The 21,389-nt window shown below is 35.6% G+C and overlaps 1 protein-coding gene across 1 annotated transcript in view; it reads right to left on the bottom strand.

Annotated features, from left to right (window-relative positions):
• Positions 1–21,389, bottom strand: part of GARNL3 (GTPase activating Rap/RanGAP domain like 3) — a 35,083-nt gene that overhangs the window by 11,423 nt on the left and 2,271 nt on the right. The window contains exons 2-19 of the mRNA XM_058853805.1: positions 21,202–21,271; positions 19,819–19,893; positions 18,127–18,226; positions 17,721–17,839; positions 16,975–17,039; positions 14,475–14,538; positions 14,201–14,227; positions 13,733–13,808; positions 13,047–13,145; positions 12,413–12,516; positions 11,148–11,256; positions 9,761–9,806; positions 7,255–7,361; positions 6,307–6,428; positions 5,547–5,651; positions 2,502–2,576; positions 1,459–1,570; positions 616–714 (exon numbers count right to left, since the gene is read on the bottom strand). Of these exons, the coding sequence (XP_058709788.1) occupies positions 616–714; positions 1,459–1,570; positions 2,502–2,576; positions 5,547–5,651; positions 6,307–6,428; positions 7,255–7,361; positions 9,761–9,806; positions 11,148–11,256; positions 12,413–12,516; positions 13,047–13,145; positions 13,733–13,808; positions 14,201–14,227; positions 14,475–14,538; positions 16,975–17,039; positions 17,721–17,839; positions 18,127–18,226; positions 19,819–19,893; positions 21,202–21,271 (1,574 nt within the window). The remainder of the gene's footprint in view (positions 1–615; positions 715–1,458; positions 1,571–2,501; positions 2,577–5,546; positions 5,652–6,306; positions 6,429–7,254; positions 7,362–9,760; positions 9,807–11,147; positions 11,257–12,412; positions 12,517–13,046; positions 13,146–13,732; positions 13,809–14,200; positions 14,228–14,474; positions 14,539–16,974; positions 17,040–17,720; positions 17,840–18,126; positions 18,227–19,818; positions 19,894–21,201; positions 21,272–21,389) is intronic.

The raw sequence follows: 21,389 nt of genomic DNA, 5'->3' as shown, positions 1-21,389 counted from the left end.
TATAAACTGCAGAGCAAGAGTGAAAGGGTTAACTTTAAGAGCTGGAACCATCCAGATGAGCTACTGATAACTGGATCCTTAACAGAATTTGAACCCTCCAGGATACAGAAGGATTTTCTCTAGAAATTTCACAAACGAAATTGATATAACTACACTTCCCAGATCTTTAAAAATGTCACCCATTCTCAAGGTGTCTTGAGAGAACTGCAAATGGCTCTCACATAGTTTGAGCTAGTTCTGTAAGATCTCAAGGTGAATTTCATCAAATGTAACCAAACTGGGAAACTCCCAGTGATACAGAAGAAACTGTGTTTTACCCAAAGCTTGGATAAACAGAACTTCAGCAAATACTGAGGAAACAGACAGGGTAAAAACAATAAACCAAGCGTATCTGTAATGCTATCCTGAGTTATATATAAAGATCCTATTCTTGCTTTGTATATGTTCTCTTTATGAAACTCAATCACAGACTACTGGGTAAAAAACTACCTCACTAAAAATGTGCACATTTTATGCACATTTAATCCTTCTAAATGAGACACAATTGTCATGAGACACACATACCCAGCAACAGTTGGAGTCATGCAAGAATCCAAGAACAGGGACCTCTCCTACCTTTGTCTGTTCGGGCAATCAAAAGATCCAGAGCTTCCAACACATTCATCTGCTTTATTTGGAGAGTTTTATCAAATACTTGCACTGACGGTTGACCATCTAAAAAAGAAATACATATGTATTCAAAATCCTACTAAAACTTGCTAGATGCTGGTTTTGAACCATTTCTTTCTTCTAATTAAAGTCTTGGGTTTTTTCTTGCAAAAATGAAGAGGAAAAAAACCCAGAAAGAACAGCACAAAGCTCTTACATGTGCCAAAGCATCATAGTCAGTACTTCCTCACAGGAGAGTTTTATTATTGTCATGAATCAGATTAAGTGGCTGAAATCTGAAAGTGATATTCCTTTGGCAAGTTTGAGAATTATGACCAAGAACTAACTTCATTCCCTCAGTCCCACTGGCTTACGTAGCACACAGAAGATAATAAGGGATCAGAGTAGCACTATCATTGCTAAGGGAAGAAGTAGGATTTCATTGCCACATAAGCCCTTGCCTTCATGCTCACTATTATCAAGGGCTAAGAAAACCAGACAAGCCATTTAGATACTTCTTGAACCTGGATGCAACCTCCTACGGCTTTTCAGATGGTCAAGAAAATAATGTCTGAAATAAGAAAATATTCAGAAATCTGTATTAACACTAGCTCCCCAATATGGCTTGATTCTACTGCAGAATGAATTTTTGCAACAAGGTTACATGAATGTAATAAATTTACTTGGATTAGTAACTATGCCCCTACATAAAGACTTACTAATACCTGAACAGAATTTATGAACACACATTTTCAAGAAAATGGTCAGATACATAAAAATTGACACAAAAACACTAGATCATTTACTAACCATCTATTAACAAGATGCCAGCATCTGTAGAAACCAGCAAGGACTGGCCCCAAGAATCTGCACAGACAACCTCATGAGGAAAATTACTGCAGAAAGACTGAGATTCCCAAGGCTATGAAGTAACATAAGGGATACATATTAAGTACACTAAAAAATACAGATCATACAGACACAGAATGTCATGGACAATGGCAATAACATGTAAATGCTTTTGGCAGGACACATTTCCAAAGAGTATATTGTGGGAATTTGAAATATCAAAATTGAATAAATTTTCTTGCAGAGGACTTTCTGCATGAATTCTGGTTTGGAGACTAGTAAGTGTAAGACACATACTTGAAATGCTAGAATTAAAACACATGCAGCTGAAACTCAGTGCAACCCTCAGGCAATAAGTTTTTTTCATTTAAAAAACCCAAACCTATATACTTAAAATGTACGTAACACTATGCATATGCATTTTGCTTACATTTTATGGTTCAGTTTGTGATGTTTAGTGACTAGCACATGGTAGTTAAAACTGCCTTTCTGCCAAATTTTTCTTCCATCCTGTGGTCTCTGTACTTACCTCCCAGAGCCTGCCCCTCCTCTCCCAATTTATATATTAGTTGGAATCTCTGTAATTCTAGAAGCACTTCTGAAGCTTCTGTATATAAAACACATGCAGAAGAGTGCAGCTGGGATATTTCACACCCTAATGACTTCAAACAAAATCCAATATTACAGGAAATGAAAACACAACTGAATCTTGTTTTAAATATGCTGAAATTAAAATAAAAGATGACTGCATATGGAAGATGTCACTTTCATTGAATTTTCTCAGGTTAATAAAAATGGACATAAAAATGTCCACACTTGCTTTAACTTGAGAAGTGCTTCTGGCCCCAGGCTCATCCTTTATTAATCTAATAGTGACTTCAGAATCACTTTGACACTGTACCTTTTATCTTTTCTGCTGCAGCATCTAATTACAGAAGTAAATAAATAGATACCATACTAGATAATGTTTCATGTTTTATAACTTCTCTGACAGTTTCACTCACCTCCTTTTTACAAAAGCTTGTGGTTGCCAAGTTAGCTGTGGTATCCCCTTTCACAGTGGTTTTCAATTTCAATGCCTAATACAAACAGATGTTTTATTTAAACTGAGTTTTTGTCAGCAATACCCAAACTAATGACTATATAAAAAGGACAATGTAGGACTAGAAAGCAATTTTAGTTTGGAGTTCCTATGCCATTTTAAGTAATGAAAAAAAAGCAGAATTCTGTATCCTCAACATCAGCATAAACCACTAGATGGTTACTAGGATCTTCTAGTAACCATCTAGTAACAGATGGTCACTAGATGGATCTTTATAGCCAAAGCATATGTTGGCTGTTTCTTGTTTAGGTTTTTTTTTTTCTGTTTGCTTGCTCTCTAAATGGCAACTCAGAAGAGTCAAACATAGTAACAGAGAAAAACCTCCACCTAAAACTATGTACACAGTTTACTTTATAATCTAGCCAGATAGAGGATCCTCTTGTCAATTATACAAACTGACCTTTTATTTGCAAAACTTCCTAACAAACACTAAGACAAATCACATACATATGTCTGTCTCTATATACCACCAGGCATCCCAAGGACAGACTGTCACTGGCTCACAAATAGTTCAGTTAGATGTAACTAGAAGCAAACTCTTTTGAAACAGCCAAAAACTCCAGAGAAATATTGTATATACAGTTTCATTGACTTACACAGCAAGTCTGTTAGTGTAGGCTGTATTCCTTTATTGCTAGCTTTCACAGCAGTATTCCTAGAAGACTGTGATACATGGCATTTTCACAGCATTCCTTAATGCAAAGTCTAGAACTAACCTAAACCAGCTTACTGCCCTAGAGTTTGCCTACCATCAAGCATGGCTCTCTGTGAAGTGGCAGTAAACACCTGCATGCATCACTTGCACCTTTGCTCTAAGCATGGCTGTCAGCTTACAGAGATGCACAACATACTTCATTATATGAACATTTAAATTCCATCCCACCAGTCAGAAGAGATCATCTTGACAATAAATAAATTATTCAAATACACTGCTGAATCAGTCATCAGTGAATTTTGTCGACCATCTAAAAGAGTCAACTGGCTATAACTAAAGGGGAAATATGTTCCTAGTTTGGTAAGAATGACTGAGTTACTTGGAAGGTATCTTGAAATATGGTCAAGCCTGCAGTTTGTAACTTAGAGGAAAGATCTTTTAGGGAAGGTAAATAGTTAAATGTTAAAAGAATCTCCAAGAAAAACACTAACAGGTATCTACAAATTTATAACCCACATAATAGGTTTCCCTTTGATGAAGACGATATTGAGGATGGAAGTCTTGTTTGACAAATGGGCTCCAACTAGATAACTAGACTTGGGTGTCTTATCAGCACTTAACCTGGGGGAGGTGCAAGGGGCATTAGCCTGTTTTTCTTTACTTCTGTAAACACTGGAATAAATCATCAGTTAATTTTATCTGAATATTACCCATTTGACTTTCATTTTTTTCTCCAATGCCTGCCTAAAGTGATTAGTTATTTCAAGGTGACTGGGGAAAGGATAGGAAAAGCACAGAGGAGATTTTGCAGCTCTGTCAATGCAAGCTTCAATAGCCCTGAGATTTTTTTTGGAACCAGCTCTCAACTGCCTAGCTCCATTCTCTACCTTTAACCACATCTAGAACTTCTCAGACTCTTCTATTCTTTAACTTACTAAGAGAAAAAAAAGGGAGAGAACTGTAGTAGTGTGGTTTTTTGAGGTTTTTTTTGGTAGGTTGGTTTGGTTTTGGCTTTTAGTTTGTTCGTAGTTTTTTGTTCGGGTTTTTTTTTGTTTGTTTTTTTTTGTTTTGTTTTGGCTTTGTTTTTGCTCTGTTAACTCCTTCTGAGTTAAATCAGCTCAGGAAAGAAGTATTCTTAAGATAATCTGCAGATCTATGAGACCAGTCTGGATCAAGAAGAAACAGGTGAGAAAGGACAGGGGAACTGATGAGCATAGGCACTTGTCATCAGCTGGGTGATGGTGGGATGCCGAGGCTCCACACCTCCAAAGCTGCTATTGTGATTTGAGCTCTAGCCTTTAGCAAGGCTGTGTGAGTGAAAACAGTTTGTCGGAGCGACATGGAAGAAAGAGAGACTGAGCTCCATTTGAGCTCTCTTTGGGTTTTAATTCAGCTCTTGCACCCCAGAGACTCCTGCAATGGAAGCTCCTGGAGTCAGGGACAACTGCCCTTTTATACACTGAAGGTCAAGGCAAGGCAAAGGAAGCAATCAATGAGAAACACCGAAACTATGTGATCTGAAAGGCATGCTGGGCAGGAGGCCTCTTTACCTTGCTGCACCTGTAGAGGTGACCAGCCAGGGTCTCTCCCACAAAGTGAGGGTGACAAGCTATATCTTAAAGGCTCTCTTCCCTCCAGGGAAGAATGGCCACAGTGCTGGCTAGATCCCCAGCCACTACAGGCACTGTTGGCTTTTTTTGGCTGCAATGAACTGTCAGATCAAAGCAGACTAATCTAAATCATTGTGAGGTTGTACTTTTCTCAGAATCAAAAAGTTAATAAGCCCATAGAAGACTGCAGTCCACATTTGGTATGTTCGAAGATGGGTGGCAAACTGATTTAAGAGAAAGACCGTCAAAATTTCCTCCTGGCTAAAGAAGTCTAAGCATTTTCTAAGAAATTCAATCTTAAAAAAACGTATGGAGAAAATGAAAGATTATGTTTTTCCAAAGCACAGAAAAAGACACTGCACTCTTCTGCTTGGAGAAAGCATCTGCTGCATGAAGCAGGGAAAGACCTTTCAGGTTTCATCCCAAGGTACAATTTTTATAGTCTTCATTTAAGTCATGCACAATATAAATATTTGTACATGTATACCTCAGGCATTACAGATAAATACTTCTATTCATATTTTATTTTAATGAAACTTAAAATAATGCAATACTACAAAACTATTTCTGATCACAGAAGACTGCATTAAATCCCAACATAACTGTAAGCTAATCAAAGTCTAACAAAAGGAGTGACACAGTCTTTGTAAACATAGCTGCATACCTTCTAAACTGATCCTACCTGACCAAGCCGAACAAACTCTGCTTGTCGAGCTTCCTCTTTTTTCCGTGTTGATTTTGGGGACTCTGGTAACACATCACTGAAGGATCTTCTATTAAGCATGTTCTAAAACAGAAAATATTTCTTTCTAACTGCATAGCTTCCCAGGGAAGAGAAACGGCAACTTTTCCAGTCCTTGAGTACTTTACATTACAACTTGTCATAGTCTACCACAGTCATGTTGTGTATCATCATACCACATGAATATCTGACATGAATAGGAAAAGGAAAGTTTAAGCAGTTTAAACATTGGTGGAAAAATAGCACCTTGTTTGTTTTAGAAGTACTGAACATATTTTTAGTTAAGAATCACCTTAAGATGAAGTCTTCATCATCTAAATAAATAAAGTTACCTCATAGCTACCCAGGGGTAAGAATCATCCAAATTTACACATAACAGAACAAATGCAGATTTTATGGTGATAAGACTAATGCCTGTATTTGCAGTATCTAAATTCCCTATTTCCTTGCCACAGGTATGCTTACACAAAGTATGACATTGTTATGCTTCTCCTCACACCTGGCAAAGAATCCTGTCCAGAAAGGACTGTCTGTCAGCTTTCATATAACTGTAAATTAAGCTATACGACAATCGGTATTTAGCTTAGCCATATGCAATTCAGTGTTCATTAGGATTACAGTCCTTAAAAGTAACAGAACATTCGAGCTACTTGTTAGAACAGGACACCACATGTGAGGGATGCAGAAACTTCTGACTTACATTTCCCTTGTGCAGGTCAGGCATCATGTCTTGGTATAAAGAGCGGATCAGCATGTCTAGAGTGCGTTGACGTTTCTGAGAAAATGTTGGTGTTTCCAAGGTGGCCTTTTCACCATTTATTACTAAAAGATTATGGAAAAAAGATATATTATGTAAATGAACTTCAACTATCTCCACTGACTCTAGTTTGCTTCTGTACCAAACATCTGCTCTGCCCTTATTAATTCAGAATTGCCTCCTTTTTGTCTTTTTAAAGTGAATAACTTTCCCTTACGTTAAAGGAGAAAAATTAGCAATAGAAGAATTCCACAAGGCATCAGAATAAATACCTAACTAATAAAAAACCTAAAGGCAAACTGCCAGTCTATTTAAGTACTAAACAATTTAAATAGGCAAAATGATCTATCAAGCTCCTGTCAGGTCTAATAGTAATCAACATGATCAATTCTCAATGATTTCTTTCTTTCTGATTCAGAAGGGCAAATACGGGTCAATGAAAACTGGAACTGAATGATTACAGAATTAAAAAGTGCAGCATAGATATCCTTCAGAACCTTTAAAAATAGATTCAGAAAAGCTGCTATTTTCAGGTTTTCAGAGCTACTCAACACCTTCTATTACTAAATAATGAACACCATTATAAGTTCCTTCAGATCTCCCAAGCCCTTCACAAAAATGCAAAGCTAAATATGACCGCACATTCTGCAAAAGCAAAAGTCAGCCTCTGTCTAGTAGCCTAAGAAAAGAAATTTTTTTGTTAATCTGACTACTAATGGTTGATTGACAGTTTGATGGAACTGAGATCCCACTTATGCTACAGATTTAAAAAGAATAATTTTATACAGATCAGAATACACAGGAAATTGTGTATACATTTTTAGCATCATTAAATTTAATCTTCTAGGAAAATTATTAAGAGTGTTTCTAGCAAAAGAAAAACTGACTTACATTTCACCAACACAAAATCCCTGAATTCCTGGTGATTTGTAAACACAGGTGGAGATGGAAGGGGAGGCCCAAAGAGAGGAACACTTTCTTCTGAAAATATTTTCAGCCTATTGAAAATACAAATCTTTATCTACATTGAAAGTCGCATTCAAACCGTTCCTTTTTAATAGATATTATTCAGAACCAAAGAAAAAGAATGGAAGCTATTATCTGGGTATATCTTACATAAGAATTTCAAAGGGTCTAACAAAAAAGGTTCCCTTGGAATTACTCAACAGAGGAAAATTATGTTTCTTTTACACAAACCAACACTAGGACACAGAAATAGAACAGAACTTTGCAGTTCTACGCATGCACCAATAGTTTTAGTGGCACTAGAAAAATACTGTCCTGTTCAAAAAAGCTGTAAAAGAACAGGTTTTCATCTACAAAATATGTTCTCCTTACAGATTTCCACTTCAGCTATGCATTCACCACATGCATGAAATATTTGATTCTTTCTAAGTAACAGCAGCTTATGACATATGAATCTGTAGCTTGGGAACAGCAAATTCATTTTCACTGAGGAAGACAGAGTCAGAATAGCTTCCATGACAGCTGGACTTGCTGAGATATTTTGATCCATAAGGAATCCAGCATAGCAATAATGAATAGCTGATACAAAACCCATGCCTATTTGTTCATCAGGGAATATCTTCTTTAAGATAAGTAATCATTCTTGGCTATTTCAAGTGATAGTTTGCTGACAAAAGTCTTCCAAGTGGCATGTGCAGATGACAGGTAACAGCAAGTGGCAAAGTTATAGATTCAACCCTGCCACTTCAGAAAGCAGCCAGAACTTGTTTTCTCAAAAAACCAGCAGTGACTGACTGATATTGAGTCTAATGGATTACCATGCTTTCATATGGTCTTTTTCCCTGAAAGCTTAGAAACTGCATACAATATGAAATGCAGTACTACATTTGCATGAAAATTGATCATCCCAATATTTGTTTCACATATTTGAGGCAGAGTTTCACAGATGCCCTATGTCTATGTCATTACATCCAGGTAAAAAAGCAGTAATTTATAACTACAAAAGGTGTGAAATGTTCCTTGACTAGATTAGAATGAATTATGACAGGGAAAGCCATAACAAACCTGACTAAAACAACAGATTTATTGAGTGGCGTAAAATATAAAGGCATTCTAAGCAGAAATTCAGTGTCAGACCTCATAGTGGCACTGCATTTCAAACAAGGAAAATTTGTCTCAAAAGCCTACAGCATCCCCTGTCTCTTTTGACTGGAATTTTGGCCACTTGGAAGACTGTCTTCACACACATACGAAAGTAAGAGAAGGAATGAGCTGTATTCAGGCCTACAATGCAAAGACAGAAGGAAACATAATTGGGCCAAGCTACATACAATGTTCTAAGGTTTTCAGATAGGAAAAAAATGCGTGATATGGACTATGGCAAGATGTGTCAAGACTGGCAGAATGAAGCAACTAAGATAAGATGGACTGATCTAGTAAAAGCAGCCAGTTACTTAATGCAAGAGAGACAAATTTATCTTATTTACTGCAACTTATTTCATTCCCCATATAAACAGCAATATAAAAAGCATTTTACCATGGCTAACCCATCTACTATTAGTTTATAATCAGGACAACAATCACTTCTTAAAGTGTAATGAGGGATGTATGCCCAGGTTTCTGTCCCAAAGCAAGAAGAAAAAGAAAGAAGTAACTGCATTTTTACTGCACATTGGAATCATTAACATGTTCTATGTTTCTCACAAACCTGGGAATACTGAAAAGCAGAAGCTATGAGGACAATCAATTTAAACAAATTTGCAAGAGGAAGCTCACAAGATCTTGAAGCAAAATAAAACAATTCATTTGCTTAACGGCATTACAGACATTTTCCAAAAGAAACCTTAGCTATAAATAGGAGGCAAGGGAAAAAAAACCACATACACAAACTGAAGTATCACTCTTCTCTAGAGTTAGAGTTAATGGCACACTGGAGAAACGCAGTAGTATGTAAAATTCCGGCAGGTTTTCAGTACATGACATTCAACTATACAAATACTCTATAAAAATCCCTAAAAATGAACTAGTTTGCTCAGATACAGCCAAACTGTGATTTGTAAGGACTTGTAGTCTGTGGCTATCACAACATCACATGCATTAATTAACTTTCATCATCCACATAGTTTACTATGTCATTGATCTCACCAGGTCTGAAAGTTCCAAGTGTATTTTTCATCATTTTTTATATTTAATCTAAAAAACACTTTTGGGTTTCCTCTTGGCTTATGCCTGTTCCAGAATTTAATTTTTCTTTTGGTTAGAAACATGCTACTTATAGCCAGTTAAGTGACATATGCATGCAGGTCCATATTGCTCTTCAGTTTCTAAAGTGGACCTGTCCAGAAAGTTTACCCATTGACAAAATGTTTTCTCATATTCTCTAAACCATCAGTAATTCATTGTGAAATTATTTGTTACAATCAGCACCTACCTGTAACTATCATTCTGCTTATTGTATCTCACTAAAGCAAAAATATCTGCCATACAGTTAAGGAAGTTAATCCAGTTATAATAAAGCTCACATGTATTTTACTAAACTTTTTTTTTCCTGCAGTACATTAATAAAGGTAAAATATACTAAGCAAGTCAATGCAAATATATAAACAATTCTAGACTATATAGATTTTACTGTTTATAAAGAAATTCCTATACAAAAATTTTATTGTTTGATCAACAGTTCTAAAAACCAAGCTACTACCACAGACACAATATAAGACATAGTATAGAAGTTTGTTTTATTTGTATTTGATATATTTGTGATTAAAAATTATTTCAGTTGATAAAGCAGTACTGATACTGAACTTTGTTTATACCAAAGCTTCCAGTGACGAAAAGATTCCAATTAAATAATTTAGCCAACAGAATTATAAGAAAATTGAGAGAATGATTTAAAGTGCAAGTTTACTAGGGTTGATGCTCTACTGAAAGAGTTACATTGATGTGGCAAACAACTCTTCTTAGTATTTAGGTTACTCTGACATGTAAAGATTTTTATTATTTTTTCAATCTTTATTCATTTTTTATTCACCCCTAGCAAATGGGTTCTAAGAACATGAAAACTTCTGCCTGAGAACTAGGTGTAGAAGTCTTAAGCTTTGTGATAACTTTTTAAAACTCAGCAACAGAGTATAGCTCAAAATTAGAGTTTTCTTCTTTTCACCCATTTTTCCCTCATTCCATTCCATCTTGTCTAACAGATGCCTGATCGAAATCTACTATCTACTGATAACTACTTCTGTGACCCCATGATAATTCCAAGGGATTTCCCACTGGTTTTTGGAATCATACAGTCTTCAAAATGTTTTCAACCAGAAGTCTGAAAAACACAGGCTGTTAAAAAACTGGAGAATATATGGTTAATGGTCTGAAAAATTTGATAAATACTGATCTAAAATATATAAATATTTAAAATAAACAGCATCTAAACATTGAAAGGCAGCATTGAGTAAAATATCAAAATTTAATGCCAAAATTATTTACATAACTGAGAGAAATACATTCATAAGTTTTTTTTTTGCGAAGGTATAAAATTCAATTAGTGAAATGATACAAATAAATGCTTTCAATAAAAACATGATTTAAAACTCACATTCTTGCTTTTAGCTTATTTTCTAACGGATTTAACAAATACTCTTTGATGTTCAGGACTTGGAAACTCCTAGTCAAGCAGCCAAAACTGAAGACTGCAAGAACGCAACTGTCTTTGTAAAATAATTTTCACTTCCATAAACAGCATGCAGGGAGGACTTAGGGCAGAATTAAAAGTAATATTGATCTTAAAAAAAAGAAATCATTAGAAAATGTCAGGAAAAAGATACGTGTAAAATGAGAGCGAATCATGGATGGCTTGAATGCTGGAGAAGACTCTTCACCTTCCTGAAATATGATAGTGACAATGTCATTTCCAATATGTCGCTTCCTTTCTACCTGGAAAAAAAAAGGAAAAGAAAAAAGGGAAAAAGAAAGAAAAGGCAAAAAAAAAGACAGACACAGTGAGTTACAAGACATAAATAAGTATCTTAGCAATTCTGTGACAGAATAGTAAAACAATATTCCTAAGCTGCAAACAGAAAAATTACAGTCAGTATGACAGAGGGCAATATAAAATCATTACTTAAGTATTAGCAAATAAACCTAGCAACAACACGGTGCACACAAGGCAGGTTCTAGAAGAACAGATACTGCGTATGTTTAGAAATGCACTCATAGTTTCCATAATTAATATTCACAAATCAGGCATGGAAGCTCAAGCATTCCAAAAAAGCAAATCTACTGCTTGAAATGAAAGGACAAAAGATTCTGGTGCTAAGTTATTATCTAAAAAAAAAAATATCCTGGTTGGCCTCCATTTTCTTCGGTGATCTTGTCATCAGTCCAAGCAAAAAGCATGAGAAAACTGACACAGGAACAGGAAAAGTACATTTTACTTATATCATTTAACTATATTACTGTAAGAATGCACAACAAATAATAAACCAAGTAATTTGTAAATAATTTTGGTAAATCATTATGGATGCACGATGTATGGCAAACACATGCACCTATAAAGTATATTTAAAATCACAGATACAAAGAAAGCCTTGAGCAATGAATGACAGCACATTTGAACAAGAACCCATCAGGTTAATCCACAAGAGTGTGACAGCACTTCTTTACGATTACCAACATTAACATGCTCACAAGGGGAATTTCTTTCCGGCTACACTAATTACTACTCAAGCAAGAGTTATGTGTTACGCATGTGAATATTCCTACAATTCACACACAAGGCTAATTTCCAGTTTTCCTAAAATCTTTGAGGTAGTAATTACAGCAGTGAAGCTCTGAACACCACACTTACTCAATCACTTGTCAGTGAAGCAATTTAGATCTTCTTCACCAGTATCTTTTGTACCTTAATGGAGATGATAGGATGCATTATTTCTAACAATCATGAAATTTTCAGCATTAGGTAGAATACTGAGGAAAAATCTCAAGGCTTACATTTCTAAAATATTAGCAGACAAGAAATCCTTTATTTCTTATAAAGTTTTGGACTTTGTGATTTAACAAATAAATAGGAAAATAAGAGAGAACCATGTACCTGCTGCTTGTTCTCTCTAGAATATGGCAGCATGGTGGAAACATGGAACATAATTTCATGGCCTTGAAAAACTGTATAGATGGAACAGGTTCCAGTTGTATCATCTGCAAGAGAAGACAACATTTTAAGGAGGAGCATGTCCTCTAAGTTTTCTGAAGATGGAAAGATATTTCAAGTCCTTCTACCAAATCTTCTTCAGTTATCCTTTTTGGTCTGATCCATTTTAGAAAATGTCCACACTGCATGCTTCATGTGAGTCCAAACCCAAGTTTGCAAATAATCTGCATATTCACACTTAAAACCTACAATGACTTTCACCTACCCTCCTGAAATCACACGGGTCTTCAACCCACAATGTCCTACTATCATGAAGCAAGTAACATGTCAAGCTATTGCTCACCTCATTTCATCTTAAAATGAGACTGTTCACCTTGATAACACATGTCATAACTGCATTCCATACCACTGACTAAAGCTCACCTGACTCTTTCCTGGTGAAGCAGAGCATTTAGTACACATATGAGGAAGTCTATTTGGGAATTGTTTCTTAACTATGATAGATATGATATGCAATAAGAAGAAACATTTAGAATGCAACTCCACCCCCCCTTTATTGCTTCAGATGAATTCTTACTTTTAGTGTCCAGTCCTCCTCTGTAGCCTGACCAGCCTTTCAAAGTAATTGTGTCACCCAAGAGATGCAAAAATTGTTGAAAATTTTCACTTCCAGTTTCTACATGTGGGAGGGAGAAATGTTACCAAAAAAGCACACACATAGTAATAGAACATGTTTTTAAAATAACCAAAATAAGGAAATGGGTCCTGCTTCCAGGACACAAGTTTCAGCTGAATTAGTTTCCTTCCATGTCTTCAAGCCTACTGCCTTTCCAGAAACAGTATCCTAACCTTGCAGAATAGGCATCATCACGTGACATTAAACAGTGACCTCTTTTGCTAACACCAATGCTGTTCAAGTGCATAGGAGAATGTGATTGTGCTGTAAAAGAGTGAAAGACCTACAAGCAGTGTGTTAATGAGTCGCCTCCTTCAACTGCATCTTTTTTCTAAGCGTTATGTCTCTCAGACTATTTCTAGAGGAGAGATTTCACTGTCTTTCAAGCTGTAACAGTAGGCTTCCTACAGCAACTTCTTACAGAATTAGAAGGCCCTGTGCTACAATTTTTCACCCAACACATGAAACCAAACAAAACAACTCTTCATATAACCACTACCTCCTGCCTTGCTTCCGGCTCTAGGCACCACCTTCCTTTTTTTTTATTCAGATGAATAAAATAATTAAGGAGAAGGTGAAAAACTCACCATTACTGAACATTTCATCATCTGTAAGCTGACCATCTTTAGCATAAAGGACTCCAAATTTAAAATTCACAGATCCCTGAGAAATAAAACCAAATATTATATATATTATAACAGACAATGAAACAGAAGACCTAAAAATTTGTTTCCTCTAAAGACTTTTATATATGTATCTTTGTACACATCCTATACATCAGAACATATACTTTATACCATCTCCTATATACCAACTCCTAATACCTAATAATTTACCCTTAAACTTTTATAGTATAGCATAAAATTATTAATCTAAGTTTGCGATCTATTATTATGAGATAATAAGTTGGTGCTCAAAGTTATTTTTGATGTCATGTTCTAAAAACATTAATTTTTTACTGCAATTAGCAATTGATTTCAAAGTCATCATAAGCACATCAAAGCTGTATTCACTGGACAGGTCTGTGAGCTAGAAGTGCTGAAGTTTATACTTACCTCTTGCTCTTCAAGAACCAATAAATCCTGTAAGCAAAAACAGTATCTTTAGCACACTTGTATTAAAGATTCTTCAAGGATGATAGTTTTGTGTTCTTAAGTTTTGATTTGAAATGGCCAGTTCAATAGAAAATGACAGTTTAAGTACTACTACACATAATCATCATTATTAGCCACTATTGGAAGAAACAAACTAGCAGTATTTATACTTAATTATTTCTATTTCCAGAAAATAATAAAGGAAAAGAACCAAACAAAAAAAGTCACCTCCTACCTTTTGTATCTCAGGATGAAAAATTTCTCTTGGGCTCTTCTCAAATTTATCAAGACTCATAGCACTGAAACACAAATTAAATAGTGCTTTATAGAAGGGCAAGTACACATTTCAATGCTCAACCACCAACTGATTGCAGTAACAACTGGTTACAAAATGAATTGTTCCAAGAGCCTCTGTTAAATGGAATGTTTTGTGGACCTGCCGTTTCTTTCCCAAAATACTAACTTCCAACACTTCCTAAACTTCTTTTGTATTTTAAAAACAGAAATTAGGAAGACCCCCATGTGGAGATCAGTTTTAAGTTTATTTATTTATAAAGCACAGAGCTCTACTATATCACCTTTCACTTTGGCTTTAAACATAATCACCATAAGCATCTTAGGAGGGCTCAATAACCAATGCTATTTTATAAGTTCTCTCTCTTCTTAAATAATTCAAGGCGAGTCAAATGAAAAATGAGAAGTTCAGCATCAAATTCATACAGCAGTGATTCACAGGCAGAAAAGATATTCACATAAAAAGCAAGATCAACCGTCTCAATAAACAGAAATATCTAATTCATAGCATTTTTTTCTTAACTCATACTTCTGCATTTAATATTGTTTCTATGTCCCTTTCCGTCCATCCCCAAGTATTAAAGAACTGTGTGGTATGTCATGGAGCACCAAATGCAATCTGCCTGGGGCACAGCGAACTAACATAGAGGTGAAATCTTTCCACTGTTGCTTGTGTTAGATCACAGCGCAGAGATGATTTTCTTTACTTCCTTTTGAAAAGTACTAAAACCTTCCAAAGAATTTAGAAAAAGGACATTTATTACTGAAACCAAAATTCTTTGAGACAGTCTTTATCTATATTCACACCAGGTGTGAACAGGTTGAGATGTCAAAGGACTATCAATTAGGCCTGAGGGATGCCTCAAGGACCGTAAAAGCAAAAAAAATGGTCAGGGAAGAGTTTTCAGTCCAAGCTGAAGCAGGCAAAAGGAGATGACTTTTATGCAATTGACTGCATGCGACACAGACCCTGAGAGAAACAAAGTCTGAAACAAGCCTTCCATCTTCATCTGTAGAATATTAGAGCATCACAGGGTGCTAGAAACAGGTCAGGGTGTTTTAGCTACAGAGTTACAGCCCCAGCTAACAGATGACAGTTTCTGCACCCTGGGATGCCTGACAAGGTAAACACTTGTGGGTGGAGTGGAGAGAGAGACTGGGTTGGAAAGGGATGTTAGGAAGAGTGACTTCAGTGACTGGTGGGCAGACATGGAAAATCAGGTACTTACGCAGGTCAAGAATACAGTACAGACAATTAGGAACACTATTCAAGCCAAAATGGTAGGAGTTCAAAGAGGGCACTTAGCTCAACTTGAAGAAGAAGATGAAAGGTATCTCAAGTGTTTTCAACCCACTATCTTGATGCTCCAAAACAGAGCCCCAGCCCAGGAAATCAGATTTAAGAAGTGAGACTCAAAGGCCTGATAGCATCTCAGGTAAATTCAGTAGTCTGGGACCTCTCATAAATCTTGTGCAGTAGCAGGAACATCCAGATCTGTTGGTAGTGACTTCACACCAAAACACATGGTCTGCATCCAGAATTGTCCTTTCACATAGGCACTGACAGTGTTAACTGGTGTCCCAGTTTCAATCAAACAAGAGATATTTGTTCCTACTCTATACAGATTACAGGTTTTAAAAACCTGCAAACCACTCAGTTATCTGGTACACACCATTTGTTTAGCAAAAGACACTTTTAATGGGTTCCTAGAGAAGCTAAAACCCTTACAGAAGATCCATTAAATGACACTGTCAGCGAGGAATTTAAGAAAACACACCACATGATGAGATTGTAAAAACTGCAGATTAAATTTGAATGAATGCTTTGAAAATCAGTGCTCTGACATTTCAGCTGATGAAATTGTTCAAAGAAATAGAAACAGTGTTGGGTTTGCTCACTTTATATTCTCTTCTACCACAAAAGAGGCAGGGCAGAGTACAAGCATGCTCATACAAACTCTACATGAGAGTAGGAATTTTCTTGGCTTCACTGTGCATAATACACCTGTAGTGTGTAGTAAGACCTAGATGAAGACAATCAGCTAAAGAAATAATTCTTGGCATCTTGACTGCTTGCTTCTTTCCTGCTAGGGCCACATAATAACCACCAGTGAAAACCTGCTATTCCTTACCTCTTTTTATTGTCTAATTTTAAAAAATATTTCTTCTCTATCACTGCAGTTCCAGTTAGCACCTGTTTTCCAATTGAAAATTGTCCCTCTGCTGAAGAAAAAGTGCTAAGAAATTTCTCCTCATTAAAAGTTTTCACTTTGCCTGTCCAGGAACAGGCTTTAAAACCACTTTTTGCCACCTTCAACGATTACGACTTGCAAAACTGTTTTTATAGATTTATCATGAAAACCACAGAACTTAAGCTCTGAATTACAGGAAAAGGTATACAGATAAATATCTAAAATGATAACTTATTTGTAAATACATACCTTAATATAGATTTCACTGATAATGTTTTTGTGGGACTGTAAGGGAGACATATTTTCTGAGTACCCTGTAAACAAGAAAAGCTAGGATATACTACAGGACATACCAACTTTTTCTGCATAATCAAACAGGAATATTAATAAAAAACAATTAAGTTAAAAAAAGAAGAAAAAAGGTAATTTTACTTAGCTATATTTACTGATTAGATTTATTACTTAGATTTATTATTACAATTTTTGCGTTGATATATTCACTGATTTAGAGGAAAAAAAAGTCATGGGTGTTGCAAAGAAAAAGAAAAGCAAACCATGCATGTCTACAGTAGAGCTGCTTGGATAAAAGACTGTCATGGAACATTAAGTGGAAAAAAAGTGAAACCAGTATCAGACCTGCCTATTTTCTTACCATTGTACAAGAAAATCCTAAAAGCAGTATAAAGTCATTGACTAAACTGATCATAGGATGTGATCAAGAACAATTTAGGCATCATTTCTAAAAAAAAAAGCATTTTGTTAGAACCATTAGAAAAGATCTGACATTACAGATTCCTGTCAAAAAGTTTAGTATAACATTATCTGCAAATTTAGTTCAATTTTATCTACTATGGTAGAATTATATGCTCTTATTATATAAGATGAAAATATGTAACAAATACTGGAATTCTAGAGAAAGAAGAAAAAGCATATGATAAACATATCCAAAACAAACAAACAAAAGTCAGAACAGCAGTTAAGTATTTGTTTCTTACAGTTTTTCTCCAAAGTATTGAATGATATTGAGGAATGCGCTGATTATTTTGGTCAGACAGTACAACAGACAGGAAGAAAGGGTTCTTCTCTGCATCTGTACCTATATAATTCTGATGAACTGTTGGGAGAAAAACAAGTAGCACTATCAATCATAAGGAAGACACACCCACCCACTCATGTGCAGAATCAAAGAGACACTTGTCTATACATAAAAGTATATAGTTGTATTAATAAATAAATATGTATTTCTATATAGATGTTTAAAAAAAACACCCCAAGAGATAAGAACAGCTTTCAAAGCCAATCAGGATTTCAAAACATCCCTTTTTGGTAGCAGGGGTTTCATTCCTTACAGACACCCATCCTCAGTTTTCAGGTTAAAAACACATGAAACAAGGACTTTACCTTTCCCTAAAAAATACTTGAAGTACCATCTTGTATGATACTCTGGGTTTTCCAAATGCACATCTGTTCTGTGCCATGTACCTGGAGCATAGTCTGTATTCTGAAATAGAATTGGGAGACTGTTACATTAAATGCCAAGGGAAAAAAAGGGGATAAAATATAGGCAAAAAACAAATAAAGACTGGCTGATTCACTTAAAATTTTAGCTGTAAACTAGTTTTTAAAAAGCAAGGATTTTTCTGAAGTCAGTTGGTGTGTAGCTGAAATAAAGATTTCTCCCTCTCATTTACCCCTTGTTGTAATTTCTCCCTAAGTAGGTAAGTCCTAAAACATCAGTGAAAAGGAGGTCTTTCAATGTAGAATTTGAAGACAAACATTTTTAAAACTTAATTTATTTAATGTTTTCTGGTTTAATTTTCTCAGTTATTCCCAAATTAATCCTCAAAGTCTCCTTGCTTGACTAAAGCATGCCTTGGAAGTTCTTCAGTGCTGTTTCTCATAAATTAAGGTAAATTCCCAAGCATCCCTCAAATCCTTTCCCACTATGAATTAACATGCGAAGAAAAAGCCATTCTCCATAATCATTCACCCTGTGGCCATTCATCACCCACTCTATGAATCTTTCTGCGATACGAGCTAATCGGCTTTTAAGCTGCATGAAACTGAGCTAAAAAGACAGAGGACCAAACATGACCCCCACAAAGAATCAATGCAGAACAGTTAGACTGCTTTCAACTGTAGAGAAACATTTTAACAGAGTAAAAGCACGATATTTTAGTAAAAGCGTGTCTGCACAAGCCAGCCATTAGTCCAGGCTTTAACAATATTAAAGGCAGTGTCTTTGAAACTCTCCTGGAGCAGTGAGAATAAAGAAAAACAATAGCTTTGTGTATTGAGAAAAGAATGCAAAACAATATGTACTAACCAATAGTAACTTGCTAAGCCTGTGGACTCTTTCAAACCCTATAAAAGTGTGCTAAAGATAGAAATAAACGACGTTCGCCATACTACTGTGAAGACTCGTGAATAGTCTGAGCGGTTTCTCAATAGTCAACTCTGCAGCCAGTGCTGATGCAAGCAGATGATCAGTAACAGTTTGCTGTTACTGTTAGTTCAATACACAGCTTATCAGGATCTTACAAGTATTTCTAGAATATAAGGTCTTCTTTTTTCCAATATTAAGATGGTATTTACAGATGAAAAAGTTTTGCCAAGGAAGATAAAACATGAAGTGGAAACCTAAGTGTCACTGGAGTGGTTGCAGGGACACACTGTGAGTTTAGCAGAAAGAAAGATGAAGAGAATGACTCTCTGAGGCTCTGCTCAACTTCTTTCTCCCTTATTTGAAGATAAGCATAGCTGTGAGAAGACAGCTAAGGGTCAAAAAAATGAAGCAAAACCTCATCACGCCAAGGAGCTAACTTTAAAGCACAGAGGTCAGCTTGAACATCATAGTACCAACAGGACAGCATATATACACAGTGATGAACTAGAGACTGGGAAATGTCATTCAGCGGTGTTTTTCTCCTAACACAATCGAGTGAGCAAAAATGTTACTAAAATGAAACAAAATGCCAGAATTTTCAAAGTCCTCTTCCTTAGTAAATGACTGTAAAGGCATCTTTTGTAGGTGAAAAATAACTGAATATGAATAATTTTTTCAGCATTCTATGAGCATTTTCGGACACTTACCTCACCAGAGGAGCCATTTTCCACACGGAACCGTCCAGCTCTTTGAATGGCTCCATCAGCATCACTAGATATAAGCTATAAGAGAGTTTAACATAGAGGTTCCATTTCCAAAAATAGCCATATGATCAGCAATCAAAGCTTACTACCATTTCTTTTTGTTCCAGGCGTCATGAGTCCCCACAGAGAAGGGATCAGTCTAGCTACTACTAATTTGACTGAAGATTTTGAATGACCCAGTAAGAACTCTAACAAGGCATGAATGAGATGCTACTGTGGAAAACATGTAGCAAGAAAAGTTAAGTATTCAACTTAAGAATGTTTAAACATCTGTACTCCAAAAACAACACACTTTCATAAAATGCTAGCAGAATTTTTAATAAAAACAACTAAGAAACAAGAACATTTGTGTGAACTTACTGTCAATTTATAATTGTAAATAACTTTTTCTTTTTCAGCAAAAGACTCTAAGTACTAGGAATAAAAGAGCCTCTTACCAGAAGACAGTTTACTTGACCTTTTGGATTAAAACACCACAGTTTTTATGTGGAATGTATGGAAAGAAAAGGAAGATACCTGGTGTTCCCACAGTGCAACTTCCAGCAATTAGGACACCAATTTACACCCAATTAACATACACATTAATAAATATACTACCCGAGACCTTTAAATTTACAACTATAGCTAGTAGAAAACTTGTGATTTCCTCCCACAGTAATACAGCTGGAGCTCATTTTCTTAACTCCACCCCCCTTCTGCTATCCTACAGTAAATTTGTGTCATTTCATTATGACCTTGTAATCAGAATGACACTGTTTTAACTGCTGACATATTTTCCCAGTGGAGAAGAAATTTATATATGAGAAAAAAGAAGTGCCAACTTAATCGCTGAATTTCAAAATACAGAATAACTGATATATTCTAGGGAACTGTTTTCAAAATCCTAATTCTGACTAGTTCATTTAGTTTTAAGCGCTCTCCCACTATCATGGGTCATGTACATATAAAATTACATACACATGTATGTACACATGTGAGCATGTATACAGTTTATAACTTAAATAATTGCAAGTATATCAGTTTTTTGCCATCTTCAGATTCTAAGAGGAAGAAAGGCTCAATTTCCATCTGGAGGTAAACACAGTATTTATATAACACTTCCTTTCCTGTAACAATGAAATATTAATTAATAAGGTAGTAAAAAGATCTACTCTCACAGGTCTGATGTATATCTATTCAAAAACCACTTTATATAGCTTACAACTTTCAAGTCCAGCTAAGAAAGCACATTTCCAAACTAGATCAAATTCTTTTACTTGGAAATGAAAAGGATTAGAACTCTGCATTATAAGCTGATAAACTGAAGGACAGGCTACGTATACTTACAAGCTCCACAGATCCATAATGCTTTCTGCTAAACTCTCCACGTCTGCAACCCAGATCTTCAGAGACAGAGCTGGAATAGAAATGCTTCATCAGTGTACACAACTCAACTAGCCTTACATTTCCCACAATGCTATACCCTACCATTAAAAAAATATCATTTCTGCTGAACAAGGTTCACGGCACATAAA

Source organism: Poecile atricapillus, chromosome 20 (assembly GCF_030490865.1).
Source record: "Poecile atricapillus isolate bPoeAtr1 chromosome 20, bPoeAtr1.hap1, whole genome shotgun sequence".
NCBI lineage: Eukaryota > Metazoa > Chordata > Aves > Passeriformes > Paridae > Poecile > Poecile atricapillus.
The sequence above is the reverse complement of the archived record's forward strand: the minus strand, read 5'-3'. Positions and strand labels throughout refer to the sequence as shown.